Source organism: Microchirus variegatus (assembly GCF_963457635.1).
Source record: "Microchirus variegatus genome assembly, chromosome: 20".
Classification (NCBI taxonomy): domain Eukaryota; kingdom Metazoa; phylum Chordata; class Actinopteri; order Pleuronectiformes; family Soleidae; genus Microchirus; species Microchirus variegatus.
The window spans coordinates 18,523,970-18,543,482 of NC_139821.1; the positions used below are offsets into that span (position 1 = coordinate 18,523,970).

Genomic DNA, 19,513 nt, shown 5'->3' on the forward strand with positions numbered 1-19,513 from the left:
TGTAAAGGTGTGTGAAATGAAGACGCGAGTGAATGCTCTGATCTTCAATCTTAGCAGGCCTGAATATTAAAATGAGATAATAGCTAAATGTATTTTAATAAATGACAAAAGAACAACCACTCACTCAGTGTTTGAGATATTGACACATTTTGTCAATTGTCTACCTCTGACCGGTTTGCTGCTGCAACAAGTGAATTCTCCCACTGAGGCATCAATAAAACCAAATCTAATCTAATCAGTCAGACACTCACTAATACAATGAGGGAGGAATGGACTAAAGTGCTGTTACAGTTCCTGTTTTAAAGCCTGATAAAGATCCACATAATCCGGGTTCTTAACAACCAATAACCCTCTTGTCTGTTCTGTGTAAAGTAATGGCGAGTATGTAAACAAATTGTTTGGCTTATACATCAGAGTGTTATTTTGTCCAATATAGTTTGAGACATGAGTGTAATATTGATGCAGTACCAAGCATTGATTTGGATGTTAAAATGCCATTTATTATCACAACTATCATTATTGTAATGGTGCTTTGAATTGTGGGGAGGCAGCAGTGAGGCTCTCAGTGAACAATCCTACCGGAAATTATTGTTAGAAGAAGATACTTGCACCGCCTCTCCAAAGTGATTGACAGCGAATAAGCCCCGCCCACCAAGTCTCATGACGCTGAGCTGCAGCAGCCCCCTCGCATTACGACTACCGCAGATCTCCATTTTCTCCACAGACAATTTGAAGCAAAGGCAAAAAGATTTGGAAAAATGGATGAAGAATACGACGTCATCGTTCTGGGCACCGGGCTGACGGTGAGCAAGACTCATGCGTTTACTTTTCGTAGCCCTGAAGTGTTTCACAACCTGTTGGCCATCACAGTTAGCACATGACACTTGGGCTTTGAGCTAACTGGGCCTAATTAGCCGGACTAGTGCTAAGTAGCTAGCTTAGCTCCGTGTTTGAGCGGAAACAGCGAACGCAGAGAAATAACGGTAGCATTATGCTATGTACAGCCACTTCGAAAATAATTAATGGTTCAACATTGAGAATTTTTCATAGCACACGTTCAAGCGTCGTGTCTTTTTGTGGAAAGTTTGTATTCTACAGACTTTGTAGGCGGGTAACGCTGTTACTTAACCGTCTGGAAGTTGAAACTTTAGTCTGCCAAGAAATGACTACAACGCGCGAGATAAGTCAGTGTTAGCCGAGCTAAACGAAGCTAAGTAATTAGCTTGTAAACGTGTTACGGCTTCGTTTGATTCCCCCCTACACTTTCCATGTTAACCCAGTTATTGGCTTCATCTCTGACTGGCTGTCATGTTTAGTAAATAAGCTAATTAGTTTTGTTAAGGATGAATTTCATTGGGATGAATCGATTTGGTGTTAAACCAAAACTTTGTTGAAGTCAGAAACGTCAGCATTGTCATGCAACTTTGAAGTTGGCTTTCATCTTGTCGCCTCCCACTGAAACTCTAATCATCGTATCCGGTGTAATTTTGTGCCAAATTTAAGGTTTGTTTATCCGGAAATGAACAGTGTCCGCATTAATAACGTCACAGCTTCAGGTGTACATGGAACAAGCATGTCGTGGAGACCCCGTGACGACTGTGGGAGTGGACCATTTCTAGCCCAGGAGCTTCCTGTCAACTATGAGGGTCTGCATTTTCTGGAATAGTCAATCTAGAGGAACCCCACTTGACATTTTAAAGTTAATAATGCTTGAAGTCGTCAAAGTAAAAAAAAAATAAAAAATCAATATTCTAATAATAGGACGAGTGACACTGAAGCATAGTGTTACGTGTCAGATCTCTGATCAGGTTGAGCAGAAGCCGTCAAGCAGAAAAGGGGTTGGTATAACTTGGTGGCCAGTGTGTAGGTTTAGCTCACATTTGGGTGTGGCTCCACAAAGACTCAGGAACTGAAAGTATTTCAAATGGTCTATAAAGCAAGAACTATGCTCAACGTTAGTAAGCGTGCACACTGTGGCGTCTCATTCAAGTCTCATTACAAGTTCCCTTTTGTAAATTGTTTTACTTCACTTCCCGTTTATATTTTACACTACTGCCAGTGGTGCTACGTGTAGTAATTAAACAGACTGCACAGAACTGTTGTAGGCCTGTAATAAAAACTAATAACAGTGCAGTTGAGGGTACAGTGTTTGCATTTCTTGTTACTTGCATTAAATCACTTCATTGAGTATTCCCTCTTCTAGTGTCTTAATGAATCATTGCAGCCCTACTGATATCTCTTAAATGTCTATTTTTTGGCATTTTCGTTTTTTTATGACCTCAGCCTCGAACCTTTAAAAAGATCCGCACACGGTACATTTTAAGTTTGTGGATTGGGTGAGAAAATAACTAAAATAAAAGAAAACAAAACAAAAACAATTTCCATTTGTATTCTATAAAGCTGAAACAATTACTCGATTTGATTATTAATCGATTACTAAATTAATTGTCAACTATTCTCGATATGATAATCGATTTGATAATCGATTTGAAGCTTTTTCTATGATTAAAACAATTTCTGATTGTTTTCGCTTCCTACAAATGTATATATTCTAAATGTATTTGCTCATAATACAAATCATTTAAAGTGAATAATTTTTGTTTGTGCACAAAACAAGACATTTTCGAACATCATTATTTCAAAGTTTGACAAACACCGATCAACATTTTTCAGCATTTTCTGACGACGACATGAATTTTAAAATGTGAAATTATGACTATTTCAAACGGAATGTTTTATAAGTACATTATTTACCATAGGGTTTCCGGTACATGAATTGAAAATAAGAAATGAAAACAGGATCTTGCAGTATCACTAGGCCAAAGCAACAACAAATTATAGATACAAGTTAAATAACTAAACTAGTCTATGCTGAATACAGCCAAGTAAACAATTACCTGGACATTACCTAAGCTAAGCTATTTCACAATAAAAGCTTTGTTGAACAAAGAGGAACTTTAAATTGGAAATTTACAATGTTAAGGAGAAATAGAGTATAGAGTATGGCAATTGGGACAGTCAGCGGTGTGTTGCTGTGACGAATCCTCAGCTGAAAGGATCCAGATCCTGAATTAAGACACAGCTCAGGGTTTCCCCCAGAAAACCTGCTAAGCCCGGTGGTATCTCTCTGACCCACTGGCTGCCCACGGCGTTGTTGTTTTTTTTTAATTTAAAAATGAAAAGTTCACAGGAAATTTTGTATTATGACTATTATGTGTTATTGTAAGACATTTATTAACAATACTTAAACACTAACTATAGAGTCTTACAAAAAGATACTCTTGAAATTAAATAAGTAATATACATTTTTTTCACTTAAGTTAAATATTAATTAAGTAATCGGCCAGTGAATCTTAAAACAAGCCATGCAATGGTCACATTTAAAAGTAAAATAAAGCAACATAAATAAAAAAGTGCTAGTGCCCCCTCATCTGCCTCATCTGGTGCAGACAAACGGCCCTTTTATTTCTGCGCACCGCCCCTGCGCTGTTCTCTTCTCCCTCTCGTCTCCGCTTGGAGACGAAGACGCTGTAACGGTTTATGAAAGAAGACGCTGTAACGCTGTAATTAAGGGAATAACGGATGCATCAGATGAGCTGACCTCTTTAGTTAACTTTTTTTTTATTAAAAACGGATCTGGTATAACAAAAATCAAGGTGGTTTAATGTTTTGGCCGTATCGCCCAGCCCTAGTGAAAATATGTCTGAAAGGAGTATGTATGTATGTATGTGAGAGTGCCGGAATGAATAATGTCTTATATGGCCCCTCATAGTAACCTACTAGTAAACATATTCCTGCGAAGTTGGCACATTCCTTTCTCAGTTCAAAAGCTAATCGCATGCTTTTTAAGGAAGGTTTAATCTGCTGTGTAACACCAGTTTTATTTTTATACTGCATAGCAGGGTACAGTGTTAAAACCTCCCAATTGCTATTACAACATATATCTGTGAGTAAATTATGTTCAAAATAACACTGTACACTTGATTTTTGGTAATTATTTTGTTAAAGAACCTATTATATGGTGGCAAATGCAGCAAATCCTTCCATTGAGGAATCTACAAATGTGTATTATATTTATTTTTAAATACAAGTGGTAGCTGTTGGAATCATTGACTTGCCTGTTTTCCATGGACTTGCTACCTGAGAGAACCCTCCAGGGAGTCCACTGGATTAAAGACCAGCTTATTCTCGTGACATTGAAACCCGTGGAAAAATGCTGAGACATCTAAACCTCTGCTGGACTTTGTCTCCTGTCAGACCTTGCTCAGATTATTTTATGGGCCCTAAGTGTTAAAACTGAACTGCCTGGTCACCTTTTATAGGGGCTAATTTCTGCCTGACTATGCCTAATTGGTTTGTTTTCCCTTGTCAGCACGGTCACTACCATCTGGCTGAGGTGGTGAGGACTCGGCTGTCTGTGTCAAAACCTGTATTGTATAAGCAGCAGGTCGACATTAATCTTTTGTCTATTAAAAGGAGGAACAGTGTTGCATTTAACTAGTTATGCTCGCGCAGTTTATAATCATAATTGTTATTATTTTTTTCACGTCAAGGAGATAACCTGATTATTGGTGCATAGAACATTGTAATAGAGCTGGAACTAATGCTTTTTCCGGATTTCCCCCAGAAAACCTGCTAAGCCCGGTGGTAGGACCTCTCGGGCAGCCCACCGGTGGCCCAGGGCAATATTGTAAGACATTTATTAACAATACTTAAATGCCAACTATAGAGTCTTACAAAAAGAGACACTCTTGAAATTAAATAAATAATATACATTTTTTCACTTAAATACTAATCAAGTAATCGGCCAGTGAATCTTAAACCAAGCCATGCAATGGTTACATTTAAAAGTAACATAAATCAACAAGGCCAACTTGAGTGTCATGAAATATAATGCATTATTATTATGAATAAAAAAGTGGTAGTGCCCCCTCATCTGGTGCAGACAAACGGCCCTTCTATTTCTGCGCATTGCCGCTGCGCTGTTCTCTTCTCCCTCTCCTGCGCCGTTCGTAGCTCCTGCGCTCTGCAGCCTGAATAATTTATCTATGTGTTTTATCCCCACATAAAAATAATGTTGACGGACTCTGAAGAGCAGAGCACACTTTTCATCGTTTTTACTCCGTGGTCTTAATCTTTGTGAAAGAAGACACTTTAATGCTGTAATAAAGGGAATAACGGATGCATCAGATGAGCTGATCTCTTAAGTTACCTGCTCAAAGAGGGAGAATTTTCTCTGTTGTGAAGTGAATATCGCGGGGAGTTCATAATCTGCTCTGTATGCAGCCAAGTTTCGCTTTTGCGCAGAGACTTTCCAGCGTTTAATAGTTGCTGTTCCACAGTGTACTCACTCTGTTTCGACTGCCAAATTATCGGTGCATCCCTAAATATAACATCTTTATTGACAAGAACAATGTAACTGTAATAATGACACACTTTATAGTGTGACTTGGGTTTCAATCGGCACCTGGACAAAGTATGCTGCGCCGATTACATGGGGGAGCATGCGCTCTTGTTCCCCGGTATAGAAAAATCTGTGGTGTATTCAAAAAATCTATTTAAAATAAATAAACAAGCAATGCTAAGGCTGGCAGGCCGCCAGGCTTATAATACACTGGGGGAAACCCTGCTTTTTCTATATTAATCTGTCAACTATTTTCTGTTAATAGATTTGTTATTTGGTTTGGTAAATGCAATCAACTGATATTTGGGGGCCCGATTGTCAGTATTGGCGATTTAACAATTACTGATGTTAATCACAAAGTGTGGTACCGGTGTTCCATTTGTTTTTACACTGTTGTTTGAACTCACAAGTCTCTTTGAAGTAATTAGAATCGGTTACCCAATGCATTACCCAATGTCCATATAAATGACAAGCCAAAAAAAGAATAACGGGCTGTATTTTTATTTCTTGCATTAAAGTCATGAGGGTAGTTTCTGCATTGTTATAAAATTCCACTTTTAGCTCGGTGGCAGAGCAAGTTGTCTTTCAACTGGAAGGTTGTGGGTTCAATTCCTGGGTCCACTAGTCTACAAGATGTGTCCTTGACCAAGACGCTTCACCCCATGCTGCACCTATGTGTGAATGGGTATGAAAGATATGATAAAAAAAATGCTTAAACAGCATTTGTGTGTGTGCGTGTGTGTTAGGGCTGTAACGATACACAAACTCACGATTCGATTTGTATCACGATTTTTGACCCACAATTCGATACATTCCACGATTTTTTTAAATTTAAAAAACATTTTATTTAAACAACATTTACTTGTATAACATCTTAATGTAACATTTAATAACAATATTTTGGAACACTGTGAACAGATTTGAACATAAATAAATAACCAAAGATTTCTCTCTTTTTTGTAACAAAACAATACTGTTGAAAATACAAAGTAAATGATCAATCAGACTGGGATTTGTCCCCAAAGCATGCTGGGAAGTGTAGTTCTTCATTAGAAGCAGTTTTGTTCCGGTGGAAATAACTTGTTTTGATAAACAGCAAAGGTAAGACAACATTTCCGCTTGTATTTCTTAAAAGTCAGTTGTTGTTTTGCTCTTATTTTGGGGCTGGATCCGTGAATCTTGTTCGTATAGTGATAATATTCTCATGACACGACACAGGTTCGTGGCTCTGAGTATCGCGATTTTGTTACGCATATCGTTACAGCCCTAGTGTGCGTGTGCGTGCAATAAGAAATGCTATTTTCTAATTGGCTGATAGGTTGCTAATTCACGCTTCGATACTGGCATGATTACATCACAGCAGCCACAAACATGACACGTTACAGCAAGGAAACCTGCACGGTATTGACATTGACGAGCAAAGAAAATGATCTTACCGTCCTCAATTTATCTTAGCGGCTGCAAATTATAGCTCACGCTACACTAAAATGTGCTAGCTAGAACCCTGAGATTAAATTAAGACTTAGATGTCGTCACTTTTTGTTCGAAATTCAAATTGATTTCAAATGAGGGCTTAAAAGTAGATTGATGAGACAGACGGGGTTGATCAACATATGGTTACTGAGGTAAAGGAATTTTTGTATTCTTTAGTATTTTGTATCAGTAATATTGATTAAGATTGGAGAAAATGGGGAACATCGGCTACTAGGGCTGGGTCAGGGATTAAAATTAACACCGTCCCGTCGTCCCGGGGACGTCATTAATTGTCATCGGGACGATCAATATTCTCTCTCGGGACGACCACGGGACGAAAGAGAATTTTGATGGACTACATTTTTCTGTTTAAGTTTTCAACACTTTCTGTGAACCAGAACGGGTTCGCGGTCGGTGAGAAATACTTATGTGAAAAGGTAAATGTCTGCGCGCTCATGTTTGTGTTGTTCAGTGAGACGCAGAAACTGCTCCTCTCTCACTGTGCGCCGCTCGAGCGCACAGTGACCGCACTGCATGTAAACATTTCATTAATGTTGACATGTTTGTTTCAATCACTGAATGAAGCTCCGCCAGGCTTAGCGTTGCTTGTTTATTTATTTAAAATAGATTTTTTTATACACCACGGCTTTTTCTATACCGGGGAACAAGAGCGCATGCGCCCCCATGTAATCAGCGCAGCGCACGCCTGTCCAGGTGCCGATTGAAACTCAAATCACACTATCAAGTGCGTCATTATTACGGTTACATCGTTCTTGTCAATAAAGATGTTATATTTAGGGATACACCGATAATTCGGCGGTCGAAACAGAGCGAGTTCACTGTGGAACAGCACCTGTTAAACGCTGGAAAGTCTCCAAACCAGTATGCGCAGAGAGAGAGATCTGCGCTCTTGGTCATTAGTTAATTTACTTATTTTTGTGTAGGTAATATGTTGTGAAATATGTTTAAACTTGAATAAACTACATCTACAAGTAGTTATGTATGGTTGTATTAGTTCGTCCTGTTATTGACGTCATGCTGTCATCACCTGACAGTCTGGCTGATTTAAAGCCTCCAGATGCAGCGGATGCAGCGCACACCAGATGCGAGCGTCATTGATATCATGCGCAAATACAGATATTAGAATATCACTCCCACTGTGTGGGGTGAAGTGACAAAACAAGATGAACTTATGTGTTGAGGCAAGTGAAGGATAGAGGATAAACTACGGTTTCCAAGGTTGACTTTCATCTTTTTGATTGTTCTGTTGTTTTTTCTCATCAGGAATGCATTTTATCAGGCATCATGGCTGTGAAGGGGATGAAGGTTCTGCACATGGACCGCAACTCCTACTATGGAGCCGAGAGTGCATCCATCACACCGTTGGAAGATGTGAGCTGACCTTTAATACTCTCTGGTTTGACTTTGTGACACAGGGTGAGACCATTTTAGTGTAGAATTCAGACATGGAGAAATTGGAATTAATAAACTAATCTAAATTCACAGTGTAATTTTGGTTCCAATCAGTGAAGTCGTTGAACTTCACTGATTTTATTGCATGTATTCTTTTCCATGGAATGTTCTTGTGGAAGTCTACATTCTTGGCTGCAGCCCTTTTGTGAAGTCTGGTTCTATCTCTCCCCACAGCTCTACAAACGCTTTGGCCAGGACTTACCTGAGGAGTCAATGGGAAAAGGCCGGGATTGGAATGTGGACCTCATCCCAAAATTCCTCATGGCCAATGGTATACTTGGATTACTCATGCTACCATATATGCAGCTTTAGCTTACGACATAAACCTCTGACCTTTGATAATGAGGGCAACGTGTCATCTAATTTTGTTTTTTCTAAGTAGGGTAAATCAGCCCTCCGTAATTTAAAGATGTGTGGGCCTATAATGGTCAATAATCATAAGTATTGGAAGTAGGGGTCGACTGATTATAGGGAGCTGATATAAAGCATTTAGCACATAATCAGTATTGGCATTTTATTTGATTGATCACCAATATTATACCATTTAGTTTATGGTCATGCGACGTGACTCGACTCATACTGCCTTTATGTTTAAGATGTTTAAAACTAATAATAAATCAGTTTTCAATGTAAGGGTAAGTTCCCCAGTTGGTTATGATTTGTAATTACTTTCACCTCAGGGAAGCTCATGTTATTTGTAGATATTTTTTTTATTTCATGCCATTTAAACAAGGTTTTGTGTTTAAGTTTGTAAAATTCAAAATTTTGGTTCCAAATATCAGTTATTGGTCTAATAACTAGTAATTATTTGGCTTTGTTATCGGCCCTGAAAAAAATATATCCTTCCACCCATAGTTGGAAGGCACTGTAATTTATGTCTTTAACTACGATTAACTACTATCAATGGTGAAAACGTTTACAAAGACATTTATATCTGCTAAATAACAATAATAGACAAAAGTAAAATAGATTAAATTAAAACAAAGGAATTTAACTAATAATTTTATTGAAATATCTTAATGGAGTTTTTTTTTTGTGCAAGAAATTATAACATTTGCATCTCCTCTTCCCAGGTCAGTTGGTCCGCATGTTGCTGATCACACAGGTGACTCGCTACCTGGATTTCAAAGTGATTGAGGGCAGCTTCGTGTATAAGACAGGAAAAATCTACAGAGTCCCCTCCACTGAGATGGAGGCACTGTCATCTAGTAAGTAACTGGAAAATGCAGAGGAAGATGACTGGATGATTAAAGTAAATAAAAGCAGTGTCGCGTTACTCGCCTAACATCAGCAGCTGCGTCCTCACTAGGGGAATACTTTCATTATAATACTAATTTAATGACATTAGTACTCAATACCCTTCCCTAATGAGTAGTATACGTCTACAGCATAAGCTACAGCTGTGTTTCACAAACTTTTTATCTAGTGACCAGACACACAAAGATGGCAAACTATCACGACCCTGCAAAATTGCTCAATGTAGCGACTAATTTACAGCCGTATCTGTAACAGTTGATATGATTTTGAATTGGCAAATACATGATGGGCCAATTCCAATTCCTATCTTAACCCTCAAGCTCAACCCTTAATCTTAACTGGCCCTCAAAACCAAGTGTTGAGGGTTATTTTGTCACTTAGAAATGGGACACCCCTTAAATGCAGATGTGTCTTCAGACTGCGGGGGGCAGAATAACGCGAAAGCAGTCTGTCAACTCCAAAAAAGAAGAAGAACCCATTTACGTCACGATTATTTATTATTTTATTTCAGTCAAGTTATTAGGTTGTCAGTTAGTTATAAGATGATACTCATACAAATACCACAACCACGGACACATTCAGCTGACAGTTACCACACACCACGGCTTATTGAAAAGTAAACGATGGCAAACGATTGCGTGTGCGCGCCGGCTATTGACAAAAGATCGTAAAATAAAAATAAATGTTACGCAACAATGACGTCAGTAATCCACAATATGGGCCTAAACTAAGATAATACAATGGTTTTCATATTTTTTATATCTCTATTAACAAAGAAAATACTTAATTTGTATCGCACTCGCTTCGCTGCTTTCGACGCCATCTTTCTTATGTGAAAACACGCAATGCATTCTGGGTAGCCCTTGCTCCCAAGGGTGGTCTCCGAAAATCTCAATCTTGAGGGCGATACAGCCCTTAAACTCGCCCTCAACTTAATTTTTCTGAGAATCGGGACAGCACTTGCACTAGAGGGAGCGCATTTTTGAGATTGAGGGTTAAGAATTGGAATTCACACGATATCATCCCACAAATTAATTAAAACTTGATTGTATGCATGTTATTTGAATTATCTTGTTAAATTTTCTATGCACTTCTTAAATATAAGGTTGGAAAATTTGGGGACCACAAAAAATATCTATCTGTGGGTCCCAACCCAGACTTTACGGAATCTATGATCTTCAGAATACATAATTTTTTGCACTAGTTCTAAACTAAGCCTGCATGATATTAGGAATTCATGTGATTTGAGAGTATTACATGATTTCTTGAGTATTGATGACAATATCACTTCTGATAAATCCAGAGATACACATAAAAGCCTCTGATTTGTTATTTGAGAAATGGTAAACACTAAGCTGAAGACAACATCCAAATATAACAACTATGGACCAAAAAAAATGATCAAGATATGTTTTTTTAGGAATTCCATTAGTACCTTACTGTGATGTTTAAAGTCACTTCAAAGTGATAAAGATATCTCTTCGGAAACAAATTTCATTTTCGAACAAGAGAGCGGGTAGCAAGAGAATGAGCAGACGCGTGCAGTGTTTGTTTACTATGGAAGAAGTTTTCACGGCAGAAGTGAAGCTGCTTCTTCTGCTTCTACTTCTAGAGAAGTATATTATTCTGGAAAATGACAGAGGAACACAATAAAAACACGAACTGACCTGAAATGAGAGACGCGCTGCTCCAAATGAATGGTCGAAGAAATAGTGAGTGGGTTTTTATTAATCATGTGGAAATATAGGGGCAAGGCACACCTTTCGCATTGCTGGCCGTTGGTTTACAAACATCCGAATATGGGGGAAATGTATTGCTTGTAGTGCATTTTTTAGCAGTTTGCGATATGTATATCGCGCAAGTTGGTATTGTGATGATGATGATAGATTTACACTTGTAAACATTCTTAACTTTTGTCTGCATGTATCATTTACTGGTGTTGTAAAGCTCAATATTTCACTTGGGCCCACTCAAAAGTCTACTCCTTTTGTCCTTAAAGGTCTGATGGGGATTTTTGAGAAACGGCGCTTCAAAAAATTCCTTACCTTCATTTCCAATTATGATGAGAAAGACCCCAAAACCATGGAAGGTGTTGACCCCCAAAAGACAACCATGAGGGTTGTTTTCCAGAAGTTTTCCCTTGATCAGAATGTCATGGACTTTACAGGCCACTCTCTTGCCCTCTACCGCACAGATGAGTCAGTGGCATTTGTTTGATTTTTGTAATATAGATTTTTAATGTGATGAATTGTACAGTTGTTAGAATGTTGAATGTTTTTTTTTCTACACAGGTACCTGGATCAACCCTGCATCGGCACAATTAACAGGATAAAGCTTTACAGTGAGTCTCTTGCCAGATATGGCAAAAGTCCATACCTTTATCCACTCTACGGCCTGGGAGAACTGCCTCAAGGCTTTGCAAGGTAGGGGTTAAATGTATGGCTTTGTAGAACATACTATGTATGGAATGCTTCACGGGTGAGGCTATCCCAGAAGTCTTTGCGGTCCAGCGGCAGAACCATTTTATAATATATATATATATATATAATATAATAATTTTATATAAAACTTCATTTCAGCAACATGACAAAGGGTTCGGTGGAATAGAATAAACTTAAAGTATAGGGATACGGATTCCTCCCACATTCCAAAAACGTGCAATATATTGTTGGACATTCTAAATTGGCTGTAGGTGATGGTGTGAGATTGAATGGTTGAGTCCCTTGTGATGGATTGGCAACTTGTCCAGGGTGTATCCTGCCTTTCGACCCATGTCAGCTATCTGCTGTGAATAATTATAGAGTTGACTGCATTGTTTGAATAGTTGACTTGATGTTATTGGTAAACTGTTGTTGTAGAAATAGTGTTTTTTGAACAAATAATTTTTTTTTTTATTTATGATTTATTTATAAAATAAATGAATATGTATGCATCCAAAAAATACAAAAAACAAAAACTAAACAAAAATACTACTACTAAATGTGAGACGAGACTTATTCGAAGAATCCACATTTTGAATAAAAACAAAGATAATTAGTGAATATGTCACAGTCATATACTAAATAAACTGAGTGCTACTGGATGCACCGCCCGAGGGGACAAAGTCCCAACAAGGGCAGCCAGGTCTTCAAAAATGTGTGAGTGGAACCACGGAGGAAGTGTCTTATTTTCCTTAATTGCATGAAGTAGAGGACATCTTTTATGCACTAGCTGTGGGAGGGGTGGTGGGCACTCTTCCACTGCATAAGGATCCCACGTCTTGCTAGTAGTGTAAGAAAAGCAAAATAAATTAACTAAATAGGGTGGCAGTGGGTGGTCAGATGGCAGGACACCAAACAAGCCAATTATGGGTGAATATTAATAGATGTAATGGCCAAAAGTGAGTCAAATACAGATGTCCAGAATGCGGGAAGAACAAGTCCAAAGTATGGGAGTCGCATCCGTTGGTCTAAGGTGACATTTATCGCAATTTGGATCGATGTCAGGGAAAATGCGAGCAAGTTTACTTTTGGACCAGTGGACTCTGTGATTTGAACAAATGCTTTTATTTTTTATTTTAAATCCCCAGAATGGATTGAAAGGAATCAGTTTCATGTCACACGTGCAGAACAAATAGTGCTTCTGGTACACATAGTAACAGCAACAGAGCAAAAACATTTTCTTATGTGACTATAAGAAGTAAAAAAACATGTAGGCTATTGAGAAACTTTGGCAGGACAAATTGAACAATGGTGGGCTGCCATAGTCCAGACAGTTAATGACAAATGCTGATTAAGCTCATATCTTTTTATAGTCGGTAGTAACATCACCTTGTTGTTTCCTTTCCAGGCTGAGTGCCATCTATGGTGGCACCTACATGTTGAACAAGCCCATTGAAGAGATTGTGTATGAGAATGGGAAGGTGATTGGGGTCCGGTCTGAGGGAGAGGTAAGAATTCAATTCTCAGTGTACTGAAATCCTGAAATATAGTTATACTCTGTGTGTGGTATCTAATGAATCAAAAACTGCAAACAAACCAATGAGCAGTATGAGACTGCAATTTCAAATTGGTTAACAACCAAGTAGCAGCCAGTAGTGATGTCACTTATAAGAAGCCGAACACTGTTTTCATGCCTCAAGATTTGCTATCTGACTGGTGTCATATTGAAATTTTGCAACTGGAAATTTACAGATGTCACCACCCATTTGTTGGACAATACCAGCAGTCAATACACAGCTCTACTTTGTCTCCTTTCCTCTAATTTGGAACATTATTTACAAAATTGACTTGTGCTATTGAAAAGGACCTGAAACGTAGGATTGGGACCATTAAGTCTACTAGTACCCCATAGACTAACATTCATACATGTTAACAGCACAGCAGAACACCAAAACCTGCCATTCAGTTTAAAACTATTTCCACTTACTTGAACAAACATGGTTCTTGCTTTTGTGACACATGCAGAATAATCATGGTTCATGCAGAAATACCCTTCTTCCTTCTTTTGTTGAAATTAATGAGTGATGAATCTCCTTTCTCTCCCGCAAGCTATGAACCATGATTTGAATGAGATGGAATCGTATCATGCAGGAGGTGGTCGGTGGAATATAAACTTAGCCGACTGCCCCACCCTGCTTTTTTCAGACTAGTTTGTTCTTTGATTTATTCTTTCTCATTCCGCATTCTAATGGTAGATGTCTTCACAATCATCCCACAATGTCGTCTGAGTGTTGGCTGTTTTTGTACACTGCAGGTTGCCCGGTGCAAGCAACTGATCTGCGACCCCAGTTATGCTCCAGAACGCTGCCAAAAGGTGGGTCAGGTGGTCAGAGCCATCTGCCTCCTGGACCACCCCATTGCGAATACTGAGGATGCCAACTCCTGTCAGATCATCATCCCTCAGACTCAGGTCAACAGGAAGCACGGTGAGCACACAGGGGAAATTAACACACAGCATCACTAAGTACAGCTTCTATATCTTTGCATCAGTTTCTTAAAGGTCACATAGAGTGGACCTGTTGCACATATATGTTAGTTATGGAGGTCTACTTAGATACATTCACTTAATTTTATGGTCGAAGACCTCCTAGTTGCTGTAAACGAGCCGATAGAAATCCTCTTTTCTGACGCTGTTGCCCAGCCGCGATATTTCAGACTCAACTCTCACAACCAGAAGACAGACTGTGTTGTGATTGGCCAGTACCCGGAAGTGACATATCGGCACACCCGCTCTCAGAAGCGCAGCTCCCCCCTCTGGAACGGTGGATGCACTGCTACTCATTATCAAAACATTGTTTTAACAGTGTTTAAAAATAGCTTCTTCACGACTCCCCGTCCCAGTCTCTTTTATGACTTTGACCCGACTTATGACGTAACTGGACCGGGTTTTTTCAGAGATCTCGCTGAGCCTGAGATTACAATAAAACACAGCGTTCTCAGCAGTGGCTAAACAAGGTAATGACGCAGATACACACTAAAAAACAGCATTAATTGGAACTTCCGGTCTATTCCCCTTTTAACAACGTTATCGCCCAGTCTGTGCTCCGGTCATGCAGGAACCACTGAATGAATCTGTGAACAAATCTTTTGAATTAACCGAGTCTAATGATTCAGTACACTGAAAACACCTGCTTTACAAGTCAATAGTCACTAGTTTGCGAGGCATCAACGCTAACCACCATGTGGCCTTGTGGCCCACTTCATATGACAACCAGACATTTCAAAAACATAATGGTCAAGCTGCATGGAAGAAATGTGCAGCTCTCCTTTGCATCCTAGTCACATGACAGTGGTTTTGGAAATGTTTCTCTTTGCGGCATGTTGCCTGTGCTTACTGAAGCCCCTTTGTCCTATTTTGGGTTTATGGATAATATTGGTTTTTACACTTTTCTTTTTCCGGTACTGGTTCTGGTGATTTTAACTGATATTGATACCAAGTATTTTATTGACGCATCTTTCCTACAACTTATTTGATGTGGCCATAGAAATGTGTAGATATGTGGTCGCTGCTAATGTCAATCATGTACTGTCGCTAATTTTTTTTAAATTATTATTATTATTCTTAATTAAGAGAAATGACTGTAAATATATATTTTTTTTCTTCTTTTTTCGTTTTTTGTTTTCATGGTATAAAGTAGGGCTGTAACGATATGCTTATCGAAATCGAAATTGCGATACTCAGAGCCACGAACCTGTCTCGTAGCGTAAGAAAACAGAATCGTGAAACGCCCTTTCTAACTCCCAGTTATTTTTCCAGTCAGCCACATGATATGAGCTGTTAGTGCTACCAAACTTATTTTTATTAGGGGTGTCAAATTATCACGTTAATTGTGATGAATTAATCACAGTCATTAACGCGTTATGTTTTTTAATCGCGTTAATCTCTTCTTTACTGATGTCCCCGCTACCGGGCGCAGCGACAAAAGCATCATTAACCAATGTCTAACTTTAACAAACACAGACATGCTGTATACCCACAGAAAGGTCAGAAACTCAGCTAAAAGCTCATATAAACCATTCTTATGTTCACCAAACGCAGTTAAAACACTGACGGATCAAACCCGCAGGAGCAGAAAAAACCCGTTCAAGCGCACACATTGAAAAGCTGCACCGGAGCGTCAGCGTGATTATGTAAACAGCGGAGAATTCACAGATTCTAACGGTACCATTTTTATCACTCTACGAACAAGATTCACCGATCCAGCCCCAAAATAAGAGCAAAACAACAACTGACTTTCAAGAAATACAAGTGGAAATGTTGTCTTACCTTTGCTGTTTATCAAAACAAGTTATTTCCACTGGAACAAAACTGCTTCTCATGAAGAACTACACTTCCCAGCATGCTTTGGGGACAAATCCCAGTCTGATTGAATCTCATTTACTTTGTATTTTCAAAAGTATTATTTTGTTATAGAAAAGAGCGAAATCTTTGGTTATTTATTTATGTTAAAATCTGTTCAGTGTTCCAAAATATTTGTTATTAAATGTTGCATTAAGTTGTTATATGAGTAAATGTTTAAATAAAATGTTTTTTAAATTAAAAAAAAAATTGTGGAATGTATCGAATCGTGGGTCAAACATCGTGATACAAATCGAATCGTGAGTTTGTGTATCGTTACAGCCCTAGTGTAAAGGTAACTGTAAATGTGTTTAATCCACTGGTTTTAACTGAATTTACTCATCTTGTCAACATCTTTCTTGAGCTATGACTGAATAGATCCAGACAGAGATGGCAAGCTTGTTGAGCATCTCCATGGTCAAAGTAGCAGACATTTACTTTCCTCTTTTCTTCTTTCCAGACATCTATGTGTGTTTGGTCTCCTTTGCTCACAATGTGGCATCACAGGGGAAATACATTGCCATTGTCAACACCACAGTGGAAACCAAAGATCCTGAGGCTGAACTCAAGCCAGGCCTGGACCTGCTAGGGGCAATTAAGAAGAAGTTTGTCACCGTTAGTGACCTGTATGAACCCACTGACATAGGCACTGAAAGCCAGGTATGGAGGAAATGTGAAATCCTGCAGCTGTCACATGTGTTAATGATCAAATGTTACAAGAACTTACAAGACAAGATAAATTGCTTTTAAAAAAAGTTTTACTTACTACTGATTCAAATGTATTAATTGATTTGGAACTTTCAGTGCACTAAAAGCAGCTTAACACCACAGTATGCAATATTATTACAATGGTCACACGCATGATCCAGCAAACACAAGCATGACCCAGGGCTGTACCATTCTATATCGTCCCATACTGTACCAAACCTAACTGTACCCTAATGGAAACATTGTACAACTTTGAAACTTTGTATTGTGGTTTTGGAGTCATGGTTTCAGTTCGGCTCTGAGGAGATGCTAATCTACAGAAATGCCAGACAAGTGCATTTTCAATAATGCGAGGTGTTTCAAATGACTAATATAAGAGTTTACTGTGGATGTTGACTCACCATTCCAAATGCCATGCTACATTGTTGCATACATGTTACATTGCCACAAAACATGTGATAGGGCTAGCTTATTGAAGTAGGAGTATATCTAAATACTGATGAAATCATACCAGATGCATTTTACTGCCAGGTGTGAACCATACCGACTGCTCTCCGCAGGTTATTGGATAACTCGGGATGGATGTTGATACTAAAGCCCATTTATACTCGTAAAAGTAGGAGACAGACTGCAGGGGAGCTTACGATGACGGACAAACTGAGCAAAATTCCCGAAAATCGTGGGAGCAGTATAGCGTCTATACTGGATAGTCTTTTTAAGATGCTGTTAAGTTTCGAAGAGCATCTCTGCGAAACGGTGCGGAATGATATCATCTATATGTGATCTTTCCTGTCCAGGGCACCGTGACAAAGGATACAGAATAGCTGGGAGGAAATTGATGGAAACTTTACAAAGTCATCTTTGAGTTCAATCTACATAGCACAACACACCTTGATCATACACATTATGCATCTTCACATTGTAATGTTAAGTATTGCAATTATTAATGTGGCAAAAATCAGTGACTCTAGTCGAATACCAGCTACTTCTGCTGCTTCAGATATACAGACTACCAGGCCACACCCCCTGTACTGATACCCACCCGCCCTCACTCAGCTCTCAGTCCACTTCTTTGCATTTTTCAAAATCAGGCATTGAGCTAAGTTAGCTACCAGTAGTGTGGTTTAGTTACATTTTAAGAACAACTGCCAGAGGGTTTTAATGTAGCATTTATAACAACTTCTTTTGCTCCCCACTAGATTTTTGTCTCCCGCTCATATGATGCCACGACTCACTTTGAGACCACCTGTGATGACATCAAGGACATCTACTGCAGGATGACGGGCTCAGACTTTGATTTTGCAGAGATGGAGCGCAAGAAAAACGACATCTTCGGTGACTGTGCACAATAGAAATGAAGCAACTCAGCACAACAATTCTGATTATCAAAAACGCCGCAGACAATGGAAATCCCACAGGAAATGGAAATCTTAAACAAAAATGTACACATCAATGGATTGGCTGATAATTCAAGTACATGATTTGACCCCTTTTTTAAGGAAATCGATATAGAAGCGATATGAGATAGTATTGTTGAATTATGTCCAGGCGTATTTACGGCTTCATCATGTTAAGATGATGTTTGGTCCAAAGATGCCAAATAAAATGACTCAGAATTACTAGTATCTTACAGAGTGGGTATGTATGTGGGAGGGGAAATCCAATCTGTGTCATTGTGTAAAAGGTGTTTGGAAGAACCTCCACCTCTATCTGCATTTAAGTTATTTGTTTTCCTCCTCTGGGCGTGAGAGGAAGTGGCTTAATTGGTGCGTCTGAATAAAATCTTGTATCTTGCAGGGTATTGTGATGTGAACACACCCAGGCCTCTGACGTGGCACCACAGCCATCAACTTTGATAGAGAAATTTTGTAAAAAATCAATTGGGTTTATGAGTGTGAGCGCTTGGTATCGTATTGTCTTGACCCTCCATTTTGTCTCATCCACAGCACAGTCGGACATTTTACCGTTTAACTACCCAGAACTTCAGCTGTTATAATGCAGAAGTGGATATGTATTAGTTATTGTATTATGCAAAAATGATGGAAGTACCCCGAGCATTAAGAGCAGAGAGGTGGGCGGTGAAGTTGGTTGACTGTGATTTGCTTCAGAAGGACCAAATGTGTACTGCAGTAGTATTGAATTGACGAGAGTCCAGTGATGTCTAACTTTTCAGTAACTGCTTGTGGCTCAAATGATTTCTGTACTGCAAAGTAAAAAAAACAACAAAAAAGCAGTTTGATCTCTTTTGTTTTTCCCCCTTTCACATTTGATGGTATGTTTTAGTAAGAACAGGGACTCGATCTTCTTAGCAATGATTCAGTATATCATTAATGCAATTTATATGGGGGGGGTTGCATTGCAATATACGTTTTTACAATA

The 19,513-nt window shown here is 38.8% G+C and overlaps 1 protein-coding gene across 2 annotated transcripts; it reads left to right on the forward strand.

Annotated features, from left to right (window-relative positions):
- The first annotated feature begins 658 nt into the window (after positions 1 to 658).
- Positions 659 to 19,347, forward strand: LOC310941401 (rab GDP dissociation inhibitor beta-like). 2 transcript variants are annotated; one of them, XM_083906566.1, is made up of 10 exons: positions 659 to 803; positions 8,162 to 8,269; positions 8,525 to 8,621; positions 9,424 to 9,558; positions 11,607 to 11,805; positions 11,899 to 12,030; positions 13,436 to 13,535; positions 14,342 to 14,513; positions 16,887 to 17,086; positions 18,334 to 19,347. In XM_083906566.1, exons 1-10 carry the CDS (start codon positions 759 to 761, stop codon positions 18,484 to 18,486), a joined length of 1,341 nt encoding a protein of 446 aa, XP_083762692.1. In that variant the 5' UTR covers positions 659 to 758; the 3' UTR covers positions 18,487 to 19,347. The 2 variants fall into 2 exon arrangements, with proteins under 2 accessions (XP_083762692.1, XP_083762693.1); XM_083906567.1 differs by lacking the exon at positions 659 to 803 and adding an exon at positions 4,652 to 4,690.
- The last annotated feature ends 166 nt before the right edge of the window (positions 19,348 to 19,513 follow it).

What these genes read in the sequence shown, in the direction of transcription:
- LOC310941401 (XM_083906566.1), top strand. Translation starts at nt 759, where the DNA reads ATGGATGAAGAATACGACGTCATCGTTCTGGGCACCGGGCTGACG. An exon ending in CCATCACACCGTTGGAAGAT is followed by an intron (nt 8,270 to 8,524) that starts GTGAGCTGACCT and finishes CTCTCCCCACAG; the next exon opens with CTCTACAAACGCTTTGGCCA. An exon ending in GCCCTCTACCGCACAGATGA is followed by an intron (nt 11,806 to 11,898) that starts GTCAGTGGCATT and finishes TTTTCTACACAG; the next exon opens with GTACCTGGATCAACCCTGCA.